The following is a 20721-nucleotide window of genomic DNA, read 5'->3' as shown; positions in this document are numbered from 1 at the left end:
GCATGTCACCGGCGGGGCCTCGACGGCCGCACGGGTGAGGAAAAGCCTCTCCTCCTGTTTCCTGGGGAGCTGCAGACCAGCTCCTGCCTCCATTCTGCCCCAGATAAGGATCTAGGTCAGACTTTGATTGGGCAAAATAAGAGATGGCTATCTTTTATTTTGGAGGAAATAAAGTGTAAGAAATCCTCAGGTTGTCAGAGTGAAGCAAGGAGACAGCTGCTTTTTGTATGGCTCCAGGGCAGAAAAGAGACAGGGAAGTCGGGACAGGTAGCTGGAACATACCACAGTTTTGCAAGAGCAGTTTTGGGGGAAAATTGGTCTTATTCAGACATTCTTAATTTTATTTCATAAATAATAAAATAATTATTACACAGAAATGTCATGCCAGGTAAACTTTTTATTTAATTTTCAATTATATTAAAATATTAATGTTACCATTGTATTTTCATTAGTAAAACTTTAATCACTCATATATGCACTTGGTTCAAAACTAACCATTTAAGACTTTTTTCCCCAACCTTCAGAAAGTTAGCTTTTCATTCCAGTCTGTCAGATTTTTTACTGGAATAAAAAAAATCCATTTTCCTCCAGTGTTATAAGGTGAAGTTTGGCAAAGCAAAATAATGATGATTGATAAAATATGATTCCATTACTTGGATTAAACCTGTTCGGTTTTATCTACTTAGTCTGTGGAGGTTTGTTTTTCTTCCTGTGGTGTAATTGTTGCTTTTGGTACAGAAACACAAATATTCCAGACTTGCAGATACCAGCTCCAGCTTTCAGAAACTCCCACCTGACAGCTAATGGAGGTGTTGCTTCATTAGTACTAGCAGGAGCAGCACAGTCTTCCTCACCCCTGTGAAACGGTTCCTTCTGGAGCGGGTAAGTAGAATAATGCAGGGAAAAGTGGTATCCAGAAACAGCAAGGACTGTCACAGGGCGTAACAGTTCTGAACTGTTAAGTCCTGGCTGTCTGGGGAGGGGTTTGGTGTCCTGGCTCTTCAGTGTGCCCCTTCGAACATCTGAACGCTGCTGCACATTTTGAACAGATTAGAAAAAAGAAAAAGGTTCAGAATTCTGTAATGGAAGCTGAAAATTGGTGCAAGCAGTAATAGGTTTGGTGTGCAAGTCTGAATAATAGTTTGAACATGTGAATTAAGGTCCAAAAATTTACTGTGATGCCCTCAGGGGCATGTCTTTGCAGTATCTCTGTGTAGAGATAAGCAAGGTACCATGAGAATGAATTCATGCTTTTTGTAGGTACAGTAATTTGGGCTAATTAGGGCAGGCTCAGCACCACCCTGGTGCAGAACAGAAAGCTGTACAGAAATTCAAAGGAGCTAAGCTGTCAACCTCAGTGAGTTCCTCATCCAAAAGACCTCACTCGCAAACCCATGGAAAAAAGCTACTTGCACAGGCAGGCCGTCCTGAAAGCCTCCAGATCCACGAAAAACTATTTCAGTTCTGAAGAAGGTGAGATGCTTAGAGCTTCCTGCCAAAACTCCCTAGTGATGCTCGCAGGGTGGGTAGCTGCTGCCAAGCCCTGCGGTAGGAGAACCGCTGCCCAGCGGACGACCGAGAGCCTGGCGAGCCCCGGGAGCTGCTTCAGCTCGGTGGAGGCAGAGAGAAACTGAGTTCACTTCTCATCTGCTCTGCCCAGCACCCAAGCCCAGCAGTGCTTGGCCACGCTTCCAGCAGTACCTGAAAGATGAAAGGCCAAGATCTGCCCTCGGTTACGACACTTCCCTCCAACCCAGCCCAGCAGAGACATCAGCAATGCCCCTGGGCTGCCTGAATCACCGCTGCAGCACCAGTCTCTGACACTTTGCTTTGCAAAGCATTCGCTGTTTAATGCCTGTCTCTGCTCCAGTTCCCACTTTGTTGAAATGACGAAATCCTGCACAACATCAGCCTGACATGGCTCCTTTCTCCTGGAGAGGATTCATTTGCTGCATTGACAAAGTTGCCAGGTATGTGGAAGGGGAAGGGCTAGGGCTGTGCTCACATGCTCCGAAAGCAGTTGAGAAACCTGAAAACACAGCACAATCTGATGTAAACAAACAAGTTCTGCATATTCTCCTTTCCCAAATATTCAGAAGTCTTAAAAGAATTGGGCGTGTAATTGAAAGTAGCCAAAGGCAGCTTTATCCTGTGCTACCAGCACTTACGCAGCCGATCACCCGAAGTTTCACTTGGCAGGTTGACAGGGTTATGCATTTTCACATGGGTGAACAGTTCTCTAGCAAAGCATTGCAGCCCAAACAGCACAAAAAACACACCGTCTTGTTCCACTGACTCTTATTTCAAGAGTTGGGAGAGAAATTTTCATTCCTTCTTTACCCCAGTCTCACTGTCAATCCCCTTGCCTGATAGAACAGCTTTCCAGCACCAGAAGCCTATCTTCTTTTACCTCTTGAATCTCAGTTACATTTTCTTTGAGAGGCAATAGGAATGATCTTTGCTGTGTAAAGTCGCTTGTGCTGATTTCCATGTTCTCGGTAAGCACTTCTGAAGACATCATTCTTGATGTCACGGGATACCATTGTCAGGAAGGGATCAGGACCCAGCAGCATTTTGCAGCTTGGAAGGCAATTTATCAGAAAATTTGGCCCTGGAAGGGGATGCGATGGTTCTGAGAAACGAAGAGCATTTCCCTGTAAACGAAAGCGCTCTCAGAGCTACTGCTCCGGGGAACGGTGCTGGCGCTGGTGCCAGAATACCAGCTCGGCTTCCCTGCGTGCTAAGACCTGCACTTTTTTCTTTTGCGGGCCAGAGAAGAAAATCATTCCATGAAAGCAAAACTCAGTAGGCAACACATTACTGAACAAACCAATGAAGAAGGGGGTAAGATGAGCCTCTTCTAGCTCTGCACTGAGGAAACAGAGAAACTTGTCCCTTCTACCACGGAAATCCAATAGCTTTCTTAAAAAATAGAGCATTTCCCAACTTTTGAGAAAAATTCTCACTTCTGGTGACTTTGTTCCAGGCTAAAAATAACATTTTTTTTACCAAAATATGACAAGATAAACAGAAGACTTTATCATACGGGCAGATACCACACAATACTAAAATCTGACACTTTTTTCCACCAGTATCACCATTTTAATTCATGTATCTGCTATTTCCTTCCTACTCTGCATGACTTAGAAATACATGAAAGTAGAAGAGTGGGTGAAGGTCCTGAGAGCTCCATCCTAGAGAAACCATGAGAGGTGCAGAGCTCAGACAGCAAGAGCAATTCTCCTGACTAAATTCATAATGAGCAATCATTGAAAAAAAAAAGAGGGAAAAAGAAAGAAAAAAAGAAAAAGGCTCTTCATACAGTTCATCTCTGTTTTTTAGGAAAAAAAATAGTGCTTTTCTCAATCGTTGCTCTTGTGAGAGACAGAAAAGTCCACCTACAATACAAATCATATCGTTTATCAAAAGCACAAATGAGTGCATTTCTGGTTCCTTCTGCGGCAAGCTTTGACGTCGAGTGGCATTCCCAGCATGGAGACAAATTTATTTATTCATTAATTTAATATATTCAATAAACCAACCAGCACACAGACTTATTCTTTACAAGTAATTAGAATGTATTACAAGCATACAAATGTGCCTAAGATTGAGAATTTGGGTTATAATCTAATGAAAATATTGTCGCTGAATTAATTTCCTATGTGGTGCCAGAGCCATGGAATAAAAAGTATATTGAAAGTCTTCAGAGACCTACTGTCAACAGCCTAGCACTACCTCTATTTTAAGCTGGAGAAGATTAGATTTCAAAAGCCTGTTCTTTTTCATACATGTTCTAGTTGTCTTAGAGGAATCTTCCGTGCTTGAAAGGCCTCACAAAATCTTCAGAGTTAAGAAACTGAAGAAATAGGCAATTTCTGCTACAAATATCATAAAAATGCATTGGTCCCACAGAAATGCAGTTCAAATGCAGATCCACCAGGAACTTGCGGCAGCTGGTCCTCTCTGTGCCGAGCTGCAGGCGGGTGAGCTGCTGGCGCCTCTCTCTGCGCTGCAGCAGCCTGTGGAAGGTCACTGCTGCCTCAGGCCTAAAAACGGCCAGATTTCATACGTGCCTAGCATTCTCATTTTCTAAGCATTTTACAAACTAACTAATGATGTATTGGTGAGAAAAGGAATATTTTTAAGAATGGGACATGTGATCACAACAACTCCACCCATACAAAGCTGTTTGAGTGACCTGGACACAGACACAGGCTGCGTTTGCTGCGGCTCTCGGAAGAGCTGCAAAACGAAGGCAGAAGCGTTCATGAAGTACAGCTGTTGAGACTCATTCTTTGACTTGCCGTTGGAAGTTAGACAGGCAGACGAACTGCAGCTGGGATATTGGTTCCAGCTTTCTGTTCCAATCAGCTGATACGGAGGGTAAGAAACCAGCAGAAACGGCCGTGGTTGGGCACGTTTCAGAGACAGGCTGCGTCACGGCGGGAAGCCCCATCTCTGGGGCCTGCCTGGAGCACCCAGCCTATAGCAACCTGCCATCAAACACGTTTGTGTTTCTTTCTACCTAGCGTACAGATCTCGGGCCTTCTCCCTCTTTATAGTAATGAAAAAAAGAGATTAGATTATCCAGGTCTTTGTGATTAATTTTTTTTAGTCACATATGTTTTGCCTGCTTCAGTAAGCAGCAGGTTTCCATTGCCGTGTCCTGCCTGAAAGACTATTGCCACCGAGAGTATAATTACCTGGTTCCTCCTCTCAGTCCTAAAGCAAAAGGTTTTCGCATAGTGCTAAGGTGTGAAGAAAGAACAAGGGAATGCACGGGGTTCACTGGGAGCACTCCTGTGCAAGGTTTATCAGCAGTTCCTTATCGATGTTAATCTGACAACACAGGTGTGAGGGAATGCCCCAGCTGGGAGAGATCACTGGTAATCTGATCAGGAGGAACTCATTGTGATCTGCTGGACACCAGTTTACTTGTTACCAGTTGAACAAAGGAACAAATTAAGCAAGCCTGATTAAGTCCTGCTGGTAACGAGGGAGGTGTGGTGGAGAGAGCTGCATGTCTCGGCTGTCTGTGGGTGTGCAGCTAATAACCATTACACAACACCCACAGACACGCTCCCTCGGGGGGGAGAGGGTATGGTAATTATAGAATGGGTGTTTAGAAGGAAAAGGCATTTCGTATCCCATGTTCCTCATTTTAATAATACAGCCTGCTGCGTTGTGAAACACCTTCCTTAGGAAAGCATTAAATGCTGTGACCCACGTCTTCACCCAGCCAGCGCAGCCGCGTGCCCCATCACCAGGGTACCTGGGGAAAGGTCCCTGTCCCACCTGGTGAGCGGGGCTTGGCCCCGGGGCTGGATTAGTGAAGTTCGTGGCTCAAAGGGTCAGTCCCAGCTGCAGCCAGGGTGAGAAAGCAGAGGGGTTCTTCCCCAGGCACTCCCCGAAACGCCTCGTACAGAGGCAGACATCACTGCACCGTAGATTCTACTCCTCTGCAGGGCCTGTCTCCACCACCCTCCTCATCCTCATCCCAGCTCCCACGGGCATCCTGCACATGTCCCCAGGCCCCACCACCTGTGGGGAGGAGGCTGTGAGCTCCGTCCTCCTCCTGCCCTGGTCCTGCCTTCTGTGGGCAGCTGCCCGACTCTCCTCCACCCCCCACTCTGGTCCAGCGAGTCTGGGTCTCTGCTGGGAGGCCGGAGGAAGGCCAGGACCTTGCGGGATGGAGCAAGGGCTGAGGGGACCCTAAGCACCGTCTCTTCAGCAGCTGCCCAGAGCTGATGTGCATTCCTGCCTGCGGGGAGAGGCAGCACAACGCCCCTGCAGCCACTCTCTCTTCAGTCCTGTCTCAGAGGACCTAGCAGCACCCCCACCGTGTGAGGAAAATGACTGGAGATCTCCATCATCCTGGTCACCTCCATCGTCCTTGTGACTCCGTGTCTTTCAGCCGCTACCATTACCCAGCTCTCTACTTCGTTTGGTCACCTCTGTCTCTTCACGGTTCCCAAAACAATGCCTTGAACACTGAACTGAAGCAGCGGAAAAGCTAAAAGTATTTTTGGGAAGAACTGTGTTGAGGCTGTCATAGTCCTGGTGCTCCAAAAGGAGGTTGACTCTTTATGCAGGAAATAATATTTCAGGTAGAAAGTGCCTTACCTTTTTCTACAGTAATTTGTATGGACAAATGGCTGAACTCTGACAAAACCAGTTGAATTCTGCATAAGCCTTTTTAGAAGCAAAATATCACAGCATATGGAAAGATTTTTTTTGGAAGGGGAGGGACACACAAGCACAAGACAATGAGAAAAATCTGCGTGTCGCTGACAGACGACATGAGTGGTTTGAGCACTGGAGCCAGGCTTCTGGACTCTGCTCACAGCTCCAGCCTGTCACTCCTGGTGTCAGCTATTAAATGCTTGTCATAAAAGCATTGCTTTTATCTGCCTGTCTTCTAAAATCCTTTTTCCTTCAGACATCATCTGACTCTGCCAGGGTCTAATCAAACCCTCATCACCTGCTGCTGCTAGGACTGGATCTCGTATTCACTCCCAGTTAATCAGTGGCTAGCTGGCACAAGTGGTGGGCAGGAAGATTTCTGTGCGAGCAGATGTCGTGTCAGTCCCCTGCGCAGTTCCTTGTGGACACACCATCCCAAAGGCATACAAAAATATCACTCCATTTCCTCTTTTTGGCTAAAGAAGAGAGAATATGATGCCCTCTTAGTAACTAAAGGTGAAAAGATTATCAGTTAATGTAAATCCAGAGGGTGGAAAAGAGCAAAAAGGTAAATCCAGGGGGTAGGGAAGAGCAAATACTCTATGAAATGTGCGTTGTATTTTACATAGTTCTCTGCTCAATATTATTCTCTTCCCTCTGCAGTTTGGGGTGCAGCTCTAGTCATGTCTAGCACCCCATCTTGCTCACGGCGTGACACTCAGAGAGCCTGTGATCTGCAGCAGAGCCAGAACCCCTGGGCTGAGCACAGCGCACGGACCAGCTGGCAAAGACGAGCGAGTCCAACCCCAGCCGCCGCGGGTGGGAACTGTCAGGGCGAGTGAGGAGCCGTGGGCCAGGGAGATGGATGTGTGCAGATCATCTCTGAACTCAGGGTCTTCCACACGTACAGCCGACAGTGTGCTTTCACCTCATTCGAGTAATTCCTATTTAGTGTTCAAAGTGTGAGAAAAAACAGTTTGAGAATGCAAATGGTGGCTGTTGCTTTGATAAATACTACAAGCCAAATTCATTAGTGGGCTTTCAAAGAGAATTGTTTTGTTTTCCCATCATAAGTAAACAAAGAAATAGCATTCTCTATCATCTCTCATTTCAGAACATACCTGCTGGTTCTAGTGCTAATTACCATGTTCCTTCTGTGATGGAAAATAGCCCCACAGCATCTTAACTGCAAAATTTGGTTTTCGGGAGAGAACGGTTTTCTGAGAATGTAAAAATGTGTTTCATTCCTACTGAGTAATTGGTTTATATTTGAATATAAATAAATGAGAAGCAAGTATGCTATTTATTTAATAGCATTTAATGTACAATCATTTTATACAGTGGGGCCATACTCATAATATTTCTTTTATGTTATTAAAAATATTGATAAAACACTAGACATTCATTAGTTACACCATTTCCAAGTGCACAGAAGGATGAACAAATGTGTTTTCATTATAAGAGGTAATAATAATTAAGAGTGACAGCACCTTATCCTCAGGATCTGCCTCCCAGCAGCAGTTTGGCTGATAAAAAAACAGAAGTTAAGATAAGACAGCAATTATTAAGACAAATCTTTTGAAGGGCTGTTTGAACTCCTGTGTCCAGCAGATAATCTGATTTTACAAGGTGCTCCAAGGGGGGTAGACTGCATGGGAAGCAGTACCCAGGTGCAGGCCTTTAGCCCTTTGCACCGGCATTTTTACCTCTAGCCATTTCCCTGGTCGCTTCTTCTTTTGTTTGCTACAGCTGTGGCATATAAATCAGTCTTCATTCTGTCTCACTGACACCAAAGAGAAACACAGCACAAACAATGCAGAACACCAAGCCCCAAATGTATTAATCATCTTTTTTTTTTTTTTTTGTTTTTTTTTGTTGATCCCTTTCACCTATCTTTTTGGGGAGATTCAGAAATGGCTATGGGCAACTCAGTAATTCTTCCTTCATAAATATTAGATGCACACAGAGCATGAATATTTGAGTAGCTAACTCTGACTTAGGTGAAACCAATTGCTAATGGCAATTCATTTTTCCTTAGTGACATTCCACCAATAACAAGCATGAGGGGGACAGGATGATGCAATTTGGAGCTGAGCAGCAAAAAGGAAAGAAGGTGCTGACTGGGAACAAAGATACTTTATTGATCAGGCCTTCAGGTCGAACTCAGGGCTACGTATCCACCCTTACCTCGGAGACAGCTATAGCAGAGATCCATGCTCAGCAGTTGGGTGCGTATCCTTTGGATCTAAATATTGGAAAAAAGTTTGAAACACTTACGACTGATTTTTATTACGCCACTGAGCTACCGCCGCTTGATGTTATTGTGCCCTGTGTGATGTTGCACGCGTGATGTGCGACCTGCAGTGGGAGGGACCAGGCGGTTCTCTGCCATCCCCCACCTGGGGTGCACCACAACCCCACTAGTAAACCTGTGGCTTGCCGCGGGAAAGGGCAGTTGGGGTTCCTTCAGCCCAGCCCCAGTTCCCCAGTGCATTCCCTTTGCTCATTGACTCTTGCAGCCCTGTGCTTATAGCACAAGTCAGATTAAGCAGCAGTTCCAGGGGAAAACGCTGTCATTCTGGGCCTTAATGGACCGTTTTTCAAGCCAGATGAACTAACCCTGCTGCACAAGGACTGCAGAGGATGTGCTGAAATGGTGTGGCCAGCTGTGGGGGGTGGAACTGGGCCTGCCCCTTTGATGATATCAGGTTAGGTGTAAAACTGTGTGTTTCGATTTTTAATAAAAAATAGAAATTGTGGCTTTATGCCTGAGGCATAGAAAAGAAATGTAGTGTCTCTGGACCTGGGGAATGGCAATGAGTAATCAGATGTGACCGGATCAAACCTCAGCTGAAGTTCATGTTCATGTTTACATGGCCCAAGAGACACCAGCATGTATCTATCATTTTATATTGGTCTCAAATTTGCCATTACTAGATGAATACTTTATAATCCATTGGTGGTACTTACACACATTTGTCTATTCTAGCATGTGGCTCCCCTTGCATGCGTTTTGCCTCAGGAAAGACCCTGCCAGGTCTCTCTGAAGTCACCACATGCCATTTTGCCAGGGCCTCTGCCGCATCAGCCCGTGCCGGGGCCGCGCTGGGGCAGCTCGGGCAGAGCAGACGCCCTGGGCCAGCGACAGGGCCCGGCAAGCGCCAGAGCTGGCCTGCCTGCCCCCAGCACGTGCCCGCTGCCCGCAGCCCTCGCCCAGCCGGGCAGGTTGGCCATCGCCGCGCCGGTGTAGGGCCCCGCTGCCCACGGTGGGCACATCTGCGGCGCTTCCGTCGCTGGAACAGCCTGGGCAGCTCCGGAGGAGCCTGGGCAGCAACGCCTGGGGAGAGGATCGGTTCTGAGGCACGCAAAGACAACGTGTGCCTCTTCGGACAACGGAGCCATCTCGGGCTGCTGGCTGTGCTCCTGCCGTCCGTCCTGGCCACACAGAGCTGCTGACCATGCAGGGCAACCCGGGACACTTGGGGACACGCAGGGACACGGTCCTTGGATGCTCGGGGACCCGCAGGGTCCCTGGACGGGGCTGTAAGGCTGGCTCAGTCCCTGGGTGCTGCCTGTACGTGCCAGCAACAACTGGCAGCAGAGGACTGTCTGAGCCCAGACACCAAGGACACTAGCGCTCTGTTCACCCGTGTGAACCCGCCAGGGTTCGGGGCTCCTCTGCCAAGGCGGCTGTTTGGGTTGGCACCGGGGGCCCGGGCACAGCCAGCCCGAGGAGCGGGCTCTGCGCAGGAGGGGCCCGGCTGCGAGACGGACACTCAGGCTTCCTCACCCCCCCGCAGCTCTGTGCCTCTCTTCTTGTGCTGCTTCTCCAGGTCAGAAAACTGCTGGCTTTTCACTTAAGGATAAATGGCATTGGTTGAGATAATGAAACAATAACTACATGGCCACTTCTCTGTCACTTAAGCAGAGAAAAAGTGGTTAAAAACCTTGACCCAGCTTATCTGGCTGCCTAGTTCTGGAGCTGGTTCACTTTCCACACCTGCATTTGCTCTGCTTTGCTTCCCTTTAAAGACTATCTTTTTCAGAAAATGTTCTTTTCTCACAGAGTCTGTTGAAAAACTAGCAGGTTTTGTCAGAATTTTGCCATTTGAGACATTTTATTTCTATAAAAAAATCAAAATTTTCTCTGGAAAACTAAGCATATGCTTTCTGCAAGTGAAAAACAGCTTTTAGCTGGAAATCATAATTCTCAGCTTAAAAAGCATTTTAGTGGCAAACTTTCAAGGGAGGCTACTGACATGTCCAACTTGCCCTGAAGCAATCGTGGTGGGACAGGGCCAGACCACGTCTCCCCGGGTCAGGGTCCCGTCTCTGGCTGTCGCCAGCCAGGGTGCTCAGGGCAGGGCTGCAGCGGGGGTGCTGAGTCAGCATGTAATCGCCAGACCACTGGGCCCCGGCAAACAGCAGCAACGTTGGAGGCTGCACCCAGAGCGCGGTTATAACGGCAGCCAAGAGCCCTTTACCTCTGCAAGCTTATCTGGCTCTTGGACATCGCCAGAGCAGTGGGTGGAGACGGACACTGATGTCCCCTGAGGCAGTTCATGCACCAGCCGAAACCCTGCTCATCCTCCCGGCCTCACGTCGCGGATGAAGCAGAGGGCCAGCAAGTTGTTGTGTTCGTGGTGTGAGCTGTTTGCTGTAATGAACACGTATTTCCTTGGCTTCTCCTCTAGCTGTGCTGTGGCCAGTGGCCGAGGAGTGGTGCCCCCAGGCTTGTCACGACCCCAGGTACGCCCAGAATGCTACCGGGTTTATTGCAGGGACTAGTCACATCCACGTGCTTCAGCGTGAGCCCTCCTGGCACGGCCAGGCACACACATCTTGGTCCTGACAGAGCTCTGACTGAGTGGCTGGTCTAGTTGCACCATCTTTAATTTCTGCAGACTTTTCCTGTCCTACATTACTCCATGCAAAAATGGCTGAGGGCCATGACGGTGTGTAAAATCTGTCCCCATCCCCACAGAGGCGCTCCCAACCCACAGAGGCCGAAGATCAGTGTGGAAGGAGACCCTGCCGCTGCCCGTGGAGAAGGGCACCCAGTGAGCAGCCTGGGCTCCTGTTCCACACCACTAAAACCACTAACGCCATGCTCAGCTGCCACAGCCCCCTGGGTCCCCTGCCTGGGAGAACAGCGGTGCCACCCCCAGCACACAGAGAACACGCTTTCAGGCTGCAAAGGCAAAGAAAGAACTGCACGCTGAAGGAAAATCCTGCTTTGTTTACAGGTTGCTTTTATTTACAAATATACTGAAGTGTAATCTCTTTTTTTTGTTTTTCTCTTTTCATTTAGAGTGTGTGTGTGTGTGTGCACATGCACGTGCACACGGGAAGGAGCATAATGTATGAGAAACTCATGTATCTTAGCTGCCAGGCAGTGGTGGCAGGAAAAAAAATGTAGTGAAATGAAATTTAAAAACACTAATAAATAATTTAACAATGACAAGTAATTAAATAAAAAAAAATCCGATCTACATACATTATGGTGGCTTGTTACCAACACAGAGGGAAAGGAGCAGAGAATCTACGGTGAAAGGCAGCTGGTTAAGTATGAGAGAGCATAGTCATATTTTTTACAAGTTAAACAAATTGTAACAGACAGCTACAAAATACTACATTTCGATAACATAAATACAGAATATATAAATATACAAGTAATACAGCCATACACAGCTAAAAAATAGGGTGTTCACTTAAAAACAGAGTTCCCAATGCAAAGTATCTGGCAGTCCCTTCACAGTCACTGCTGAGCAGAAACGGGGTGTGCAGGACTGAGGGGACCTGGGCTGCGTCCTCAAGGAGGGCCAGCAGTTGTCAGTTTATTCAGACTGGCCTCAAGCGAGCAAGACCGTGCTTAAATGCCATCAAAGCCAAAGGACTTTGGGTACCTGCCAAGAGGTGAGCAAGCGCCCCAGCACCCCGCGCACTGGAGGGGACCTGGAGCCCTGGCCACGCTCCGAGGGGGGTGGGCTGGGAGGGGCCCGCGCGCGAGGGAGCCTCTGCTGCTCAGGAACACGTGCCGCGGCTTGGGCACGGGGCTGCGTAAAGCACCATCCCGAGCGCTTGAGACTTTAGTACTGTGGCTCCAGCTCCCACGACTCTGATGTGCCTCTCTGTCCTTTCACTGTCATGACCAAGCTCCAGGCTTGTAGGAACCCTTCCCTTCCTCCTGGAGTCTGCCATTAATTTCTAGCGACTTTTGGGGACAACCAGAATTATTATGACACGGTTCAAAGAGGTGCTCTCGCCAAACCCAGCTTGCAGCATCCCTAGCAGCATCCCAGAGCCGGGGTCCCTGGGGCACTGGGGTGGTGGCTTGGGATATACTTCTGATCCTTAAGGAAACTGGAAGGGAGTCCTGAGCACAGTAGGAAGAGGTAAGAGGGTTCACATCATCCCTGGAAGGTTTGCCAGCACGAAGGACCTTCCCCATGCAATGACGGCGCAGCGAGGTGGCCGAGTTGCTGCTGACAGTGGCAGTGACCCCTCCAAAGGAGCTGGTACTACTCACCCGGCCGGAGCAGGGTGGGACTGAAAAATCCACTCAGCAGCCATCGTGAGACTAATGTGAGTCACATCTCGGGCACGGTTAGCAGCAACTGAGCCAAGCGATCTGGATGTTTTTGATGACAGAGTTTAAAGAAGAAAAGGAGATCAAAAATACCTAGAATGCTCTTTCAATCTTAGCGATTGCAACCACCGCACTTCACTTACAGCAACAAAATTATCTTCCATGTCGTGACTGTGAAACACATTTACCACCAGCCCCTGACCACTTACAACAAGGGTCTGATCCAGAGTGTGGTGGGAAACGGGGGGCTGAGGACAGCAGTGTGTGGTAGGAATCGTCCCCTCGACAGTCAGCCCTGCAACGCAAACGCTGCCCTGCCGAGAGCCCGGCAGCGGGGCTGGGGACCCCCTCGGAACGCTGGGCAGCCTGGTACGGACCCGGTCACGGCACAGCACAGACCTCTGAGGAGGCCAGTACCTAGCATATTCATTCTGATCTCACAATCATCTTTTTTAAACATTATTGAGCAAACACTGAAGCCTAATCAATCATCTTTTACTTAATTGCATCTTGTCACCACTTTAGCTTAACATGTATTCCTTGCTTAGCCAAAACATGATTGAAACACCATGAAGAGCTCACTTGATGCATTTATATTAGAGAGGGGTTAATTTCCTGGGGAAAATGATCACTGTAAGGTGCATGTAATAAACTGCTGTCATGACCTCTAGCCTTCAAACTCCCATATGTGCAATCATTGTTTGTGGTTTCCGTGGAAGTGCCAGATGCTAAGAATTTTTGGCAAGAGTTTATCAATTTGACTCAGTGTAAGATATTACTGTGATATGGCCCATTAAACATTTTACTTTCACCTGATCGGTGACATTCCCTTGACAATAGAAGAGTAAAGCAGAAATCAGAAAGGTCAGAGGTTGCTATATAATCTTTTACTGCAGGTCCCAGGTTAAAACCACAATGATCACACTCCAGTAGGGTAATTAATTCCACAAAAAAAAGTGACATTTATTTTGCTTTAATGAACTTTGGCCTTTGCCAGATATAACGGGTCCACTGGAAACCATTGGCTATGCATTCCTTCCCTTGACCAGCAGCAACCCACCATGGCATGGGAAACGTTCCGCATGCCAGAGGGCCTGTGTCGTGCACGTGGTGCCAGCGATGGTAGAACACGGGGGAACAAACAGCTAAGGCATCATCATACAACACACCAAGGGAAGAGGAGATGGTATGTACAAGCAATGAAAACAAAACAAAGGTGGCAAACAGTCATCCGAAAAATCAGCAAAAGATTATGGTTACTTCAGCTACAAAATGGGACATCCGATTCTTTCCTTGGAAATTATTTCCTTGGAAATGGATTGTTTTCTCAACATCCAGCCCAGAAGCAGAGGTAGAGTTGGGACAAGGCAGTTCTCCAAACTGTAGGTCACATTATAGTTCTCATATAAGTCCCTGTAAACACTAAAAATGTCATTTTTTAAATGAGGGATGAAGCAAGGTTGTGCCTATGTGTAGAGTCTATAAACCCGGTACGTTTGAGATGGTGAAAATGCTTTTCTATGACTCTAAAGTAGCACAACAGAAGGGTGGGGAGGAAAACTTGATGGATCCATTGAGATCGGTGGTGACAAATGTTTATAATGTGCCATATGAAATCTGCTTGCCTTCTGCCCTGCAAGCAGTGAGGATCACCTGAGTTCTTTATAGATGTTTGCTATCGTGCAGAGAGAAAGGAAATTGTTATTTATTTTGATACACAAGGAAAGGGAAAAATAATTGAAGGGGATGGGTAAGAAAATTCTTCCAATCAAAACATATCCAGGGGGTCACAACCTTCAACGGAAAATCCACATCCCTGTCAGCGAGAGCAGGGTCGCTAGCAAAAGCACACGGGTGCCACAGACCCACCTCCCCGGGCACGGCTGCCGCCGCGGAGGGAGGAGATGGGACCTGCAGGGAGGGGAGCGGCACCCGGCACCCACATCGGTCCCTTCACTCGCGACGGGCTGCCACCGCGCAGCAGCACGAAGGGTTTGCCTTGGGCCTGCGCTTCGCCCGCCTGCGCTGCACACGCAGAGTCTTCCCCCCGCCCCTTTCCTCACCTCCAGAGGGAAAATGCACCCACTCATCCTGCAGATCAAACTTTGCTCAAGAAACCTCCACCACGCTTGGTCCACATTTCCAGGCTGGGGGGAATGTGATCGCATTTCTTCCCCTGGACCCACCACTCCTGCCACCCACCCCTCCGGGACGCGAGGAGCATCCTGCCAGCGGAGGGGTGGCAGCTGCCGGCGGGGCTCCCCCACCGGACCCCTCTGCCGTGGTGCTGCGGGGGCCCCGCTCTGGCCACCCCCGTGACAGGAGTCCCCGGTCCCGTGCTGCTGCAGAGGGTGATGAGCCCCACGGGAGACTCGGCAGTGCTGGCCTGGGACCAGTCCTCAGTCTGGGGGAGTCGGATTAACCAACGCTTTGGACTTGTTTTCAGCTATTATGGTCAATATATTAAAGGTATTTATTTAAGAAAGTGCCTATCCTGCCAATCTTTCCCCATGAGCTCTATTTTGAACACACCCTATAATTACTGATATTACCCTGGCAAATTTTCCCCATGAAGTTTTCTCCACTAAGAGCCATGACCGTACTTGTCTGTCTCTCCACATTATAATTATCACCAGGCAATATTTATAACTATACTATTATTATTTATGATATTTTATGCCCTACGAAAACCTATATGACATATGCTCAAACTTCAGCATCTGAGAGATTCAGACTTCAGCTAGGACGTTCCCTTCGGTTTGTGTACTTGCTCTTCTTACATTTGTACTAACAGGTTAGTTGGAGTATCTATTGTAAATACAGGAGTCCCGTCAGCGTGAAACCTGCAGGACTTGGGTTAGACTCCAGCTCAACACATCTAAACCTCCCATTGTGATCTCTCTCATACTTCTTTTTTCCCCAGTTGGTGCACATTTCAGGACTTCTGATGGTTCAGGCTAGAACTGTATATCATAGATTCTTGTTGAGGCGAGGTAATTAACTAAAGGAGTGCTTAATTATTCCAGATGGACAATGGAGCATAGCACATTTATGCCTCATGCAAAACATAAACAGAACAGAATGAACAACACATGTTTGCCAATCATGGTCTAGACTTGAAATTTGGCACTGCAATACTTACAAACAAATGTAAATGTTTTATTCTCACACTTCAAAAAAAATAATTAAATAAAACTCTGTCTCGTAAGCACCTTTAGTTTTAATTATTTAAGATCAATACTAACCTAAATGCCTCTGTCCCTAACATGCATCTCCTCTCCAGGGTCATAGACCTTTCTTATTATGAAATCACTGGCTTTCTCCACAAATATTACTGTGAACCAGTTTCCTCAGTATCATATGCATAAGGGCTATAAACTAATGAGCAGATCTAGGTTATGTAGAAAAAGTGTAGAAAGGAAACAAATGTCGAACGTCACATTTACATTAACTTCTCACAGTTCAAATGGCAATTTATCCACAACATAGTATGAATCATGCAGTAAGAAAAGGGAGGAATCTCCAGTTTCTTTGATTTATTTGTCATATGGTCGACTGATGTCAGTATCAGTGGCTTTAAAAAAAAAGTTTAAACATCCAAAAGAAAGGAAGAGAGAAAGGAGGAAAAGGTCTAGCTTTCCACAAAATCCATTTCCTTTACAACGATGAGCTCAAACCAAACCAAACCAAAGGCTGCTGACGAGCAGGGTCTTCTGTTCCTTCCGTGCTTGTCTCGTGGTCTGGTGCAAGCTGGGAATCAAGGGGACGGGACTGGTGGATGCGTTTTGTTTATATATATATGTATGTATGTAGGTAGGTATTAATATATATACACATACATACACATATATGCACACAGATACAGTCTTCCTAAAAATACTCTTTGCAGTCCAGAGGCAGCAGGAGTCACTGTGAAGGAAGAGCTGGGCAACATATGGCTGTAGAGTCTGCACTGGAAAAAGTCCTGGCTAAATATACGCCGGCTGTTTGTTTTCTTTTATTTTCATGAGGCGAAATACGAGCTCTGCATAGAGTACAGCCTGTCAATGGGGTTTCCTACTCTAGCCTGCATGGAGTTAACTTCAGAAGAGGCAAGAAAACAGTCGCTCAAGCTAGTTAAAGAGGTATCACTGTCGATATCATGAAAAATGGAGTCGTTTCCTGCAAATGAAACGTATACGTTAAGCTGGATTCTGTGCAGCCCGAGGAGGACACAGTACACACGGATGCTCATGTGTTGCACACTGCAGCAAAGGGAACGCTCCTGGTTTGCTTGTTACACGTTAAGGTAGTTTCGCTCTAAGGGTCTGACCTACAAAGAGGAAGGCTAGCAACCAACTGCAGAGTTCAGCTGGCAGCAGTGCCACACAGATCTGCCAGGGTTTAATTTGTACTTCGGTCAACAGCACAAAAGAGAGTCTTGGCTGACGACGGGAGCAAACGGTGCCGGGGAGGAGCAGGTCCCCGGCCCGCCGTGAGCTGGGATCCGGCACTCACAGGGGCACCGGGGCCGCCGAGGAAGGTGGGACCAGACATCGAGTGCCCGCAACAGGGGAAAGCGGTCTGAAAGCTGTAACCAGTAACGGTCTTCATTTACACACAAGGTAAAAGACAGATCTACGAATGTGATGGGACCCAGGAGGAGACCCAGCTTCCCTCACCTTAAGTGAGCTACAGTTGGAAACATGCTTTCATTTCAGAAAATTCACCTCTTTTTGGGCTGGTTTGGAACAGCACCTTTTATTTCCCTTAGCAACTAAGATTTCAGCTTACTTTGACTCTTAGGTACCAGAAATAGCTCTACCTTAGGTCCTGTGAGCACTAAGAAAGTGTTAGTCCGGCTCTTTTTCCTCACGCACTCATCTGAAACGGCTTTGTGCTATCTCCTGCACTCGTTTTGGAGCACAGAACCTGCCTCTGAAGGAGTTTTGCTTAGAAAGCCAAGCAAATTGTTAGTAACAAAAATCACAAACCATCTAATGCTCACCAGCACTTCAGATGCCCTCAGCTCCTTACAGGATTTACCAAATTGCCTGGTGTGCACCGTGAGCTTGTCTCAGTGGGAAAAGTAATAACCCAGACCCAAAGCAGATTTCTCGTTGGCCTGTGCATGCCGTGCTGATGAAAGCGATATGCACGTGGAGCGCTACGATGAAGTGCGCCTGGTCAGCAGAAACGAGTCTGACGTAACAGGCCCTTGTGGGCTACAGCAAGGCCAATAATCACAGTCTGAGAAATCCTCTTAAATTTTATTTAAATGCCACACCGCAATTGTCCAGAATCAATTATTAAGCATTTAATGCTTGTGATGCGTTTGGTGTACCTATTCACCTGCTGGTGTGTGGTCAGGAAATCGTGAAAGCAAACCATCATCTTGATTTTGGGCAGAGAATAAAATTATGCAGGAGAAATGTTGTGTGGTGACACATCTCTCAGTAGCTCAAGAACTGTTCTTTAACAAATCCATGCATCCAATCTGAGGGATCTTACAGGAGTGCTCATTCATTTTGGAATGAATAGATTACTTCTCTTTACTGAAGGCACTTTTTCCCCAAAACTTCTAAGAAAAAGGAAGAACTTGTGAGGGAGCTAGAATTTGGTACTGTTTATTTTTCAGTGTCTTGGATAGCGGTTTAAAAAAGAGGAGCTGGAGAGGTGATGTTGCTTGGTTTATCATTTGTCAGAATTATACTGTGAAATAGTTCTGAAGGGTGTCCAGAGCCTGGGGTGAGCTCTCTTCTACCCGCTTATGTGTACAAGAAAACATACACACAAAACTGACTGGTACAAATTCCCTGGTACAAATCCCAGAAAAAATATAAAAACAAGTAAGTCTACTGAACCTGGGGCGTGTGAACCAGCGTAAGAACCCTGCTATTTCTGATGCGGCAGAATGATGCATGCCTTACCATAAGGGTTCATGTGGTCGCCTGGCATTTGTGGAGGGGTAAGACCCTGCTGAAATGGGTCTGTGCCATAACTGCTTTGATCCATTGCTACAATCTGCTGCTGCGGTGGTGCCAGTGGTGTGTAAGATGTCATCATCCCTTCCATTCGGTTGGACATTACTTCTGCAAAGCAAACAGAGGGCACAGTCACTGCTGAGGAGCAAAGAGGCAGCAGAGAGCAGCACCGGTGGCGATCCCGAGCCCCAGCGCAGAGCGAGCGCGGCTATAGGGGTGCCCCATCATTCAGGGGAGCCTTCCACGTTTTGTCCGAGTACAACCCTGAGCAGTAAGTTGAAAGACTTGTAATTTCTGACTATACCATTTCTGCAGCTCCCGGGTGCTGGACTGTATCTTCCTAAAGTCTGTCCCATGCGTGACACAGCCCTACTACCCTCAAACTTCTGTTGGTACCAGTTTTTCTGGCTCTGCGTAAAGAGGAGGATTTGAGGCCACAAAGCCTTGGGAGTTGGAGAACCCCAGGAGCATCTGCGGAGCAGCAGGGCCAGCCCTGGTGCCCCTGTGCAGCTCCAGCGCCAGGTCCCCGTGCCTCGGTGGTGGCAGCGGCGCCGGTGCCCTGGCACGGAGCCTGCGGGCGCGCGGCTGAGCGTGGTCCCTCCCTTCAGTAGAAAACAAACCGGAGGATCTCCCCAGAGGGAGCCTCCTGGAGATTCCCTCCAGTGAAAGCGCCTCTGTACAGCACATTTCTTCTAGAAAGAAGGTGACAGCTTCTGTGTGGGTCTGGCCCCAGGCGGGAGTTCTGGGGTGCCCCGGGTGGGCACTCCGACACAGCACCTCTGTGTTTCCACTGACGACGGCGTGTGTTATCTAGAGGCGCGCGCACGCCCTGTATGCCCGTACGTCAGCCATGAGGTGGGAATGGCACTGCAAGAAACCTCACAGATTCTTTTCCCCTTCCTTTGCCTTCATCGTAAATCCCCTACCTTGCCCTAGTCGCTGCGAGTTTTGCTGCTCCTGCTGCTGCTGATGCCTTCGTGCTAGTTTTTTCATCTGAATAAAAGAGGAAGAACAGAACAATCTCATGGCGCTGAATGCAATGATTTTGTTTCCTTACAAAACTCTCTGCAAACATCAAATCAATTAATACAGGCCATTTATATTGATGCACACACCACTGTGGGTTCAGTTTCATTTCTAAGCTTAAACATTTCAGTTTCCAGTTCATATTTGCATGCAAAATTTACTCCTAACCTCATGTTGCTTTGAGCACACGAACTTAATGTCTGTTTGGAAGTTGCCTTTCTTGTAGGGATGTAGACAGCAGCGCATGCAAAATACGCACAGTTCAGCCCCTGGGATCCCTGTGGTATGTACTGCATCCAGGGGGAGGGGACATCTGTGATGGAAGACAATTTGCATTTTTCTTCTGAGAACCTGACAAACAACCTACCTTTGCTCTTTGGTTTTGAAACCAGACCTGGACAACTCGCACACTCAGTCCCGTTTCAGCTGCTAGCGTTTCTCTGACCTACAGGAGGAAATGTTTAATGATGTAATTTTTTATATTTAAAAAAAACCCCTAATCAGTTATGTTAGGAGGAATAGGCCTGTTCTTACAATAAAAACTGCACGTACATAATTACTTAAAAAATTCCTCATATTTTTGCATAGTTTATTCAAGTTCTGTCCTTCATGTCACTACCAGTTTCATAAGTACAAACAGTCTGAGCTGTGTAAAATGGCACTAAGTCGTTTCATGATTTTTACTTTACCAATAAAACAGTTCTGTGCAAAAAGATACAAATTTGGCTGTGAACAATTTTCATATTGTTGAGGTACAATTTCATACTTTAAAATGGCAAAAAGGCACGTTGCACTGTCCCAAAAGATATACTTTGTACGTCAGCAGGAGAATGCCATTTTTTGCAAAGTGACAGCTTTCAGGATGCAGCTCTATTCCTTCCCAATCAAACTTAGAAGGAAGCAGTTACCTGGGCTGCTTTTCACAAAGATTTGGTTTTCACCAGCTTCACCAGTGAAGCA

At 47.3% G+C, this 20721-nt stretch overlaps 1 protein-coding gene across 1 annotated transcript in view; it reads right to left on the bottom strand.

Moving 5' to 3' along the window:
* Nucleotides 1–11418: 11418 nt before the first annotated feature.
* Nucleotides 11419–20721, bottom strand: part of LMX1B (LIM homeobox transcription factor 1 beta) — a 106064-nt gene continuing 96761 nt past the window's right edge. The window contains exons 6-9 of the mRNA XM_074891441.1: nt 20129–20206; nt 19662–19728; nt 18682–18843; nt 11419–16933 (exon numbers count right to left, since the gene is read on the bottom strand). Of these exons, the coding sequence (XP_074747542.1) occupies nt 16776–16933; nt 18682–18843; nt 19662–19728; nt 20129–20206 (465 nt within the window). The 3' untranslated portion in view covers nt 11419–16775. The remainder of the gene's footprint in view (nt 16934–18681; nt 18844–19661; nt 19729–20128; nt 20207–20721) is intronic.

Source organism: Strix uralensis, chromosome 21 (genome assembly GCF_047716275.1).
Source record: "Strix uralensis isolate ZFMK-TIS-50842 chromosome 21, bStrUra1, whole genome shotgun sequence".
In the NCBI taxonomy this organism is placed as follows: domain Eukaryota; kingdom Metazoa; phylum Chordata; class Aves; order Strigiformes; family Strigidae; genus Strix; species Strix uralensis.
This window is presented reverse-complemented; position numbering and strand designations above follow the sequence as displayed.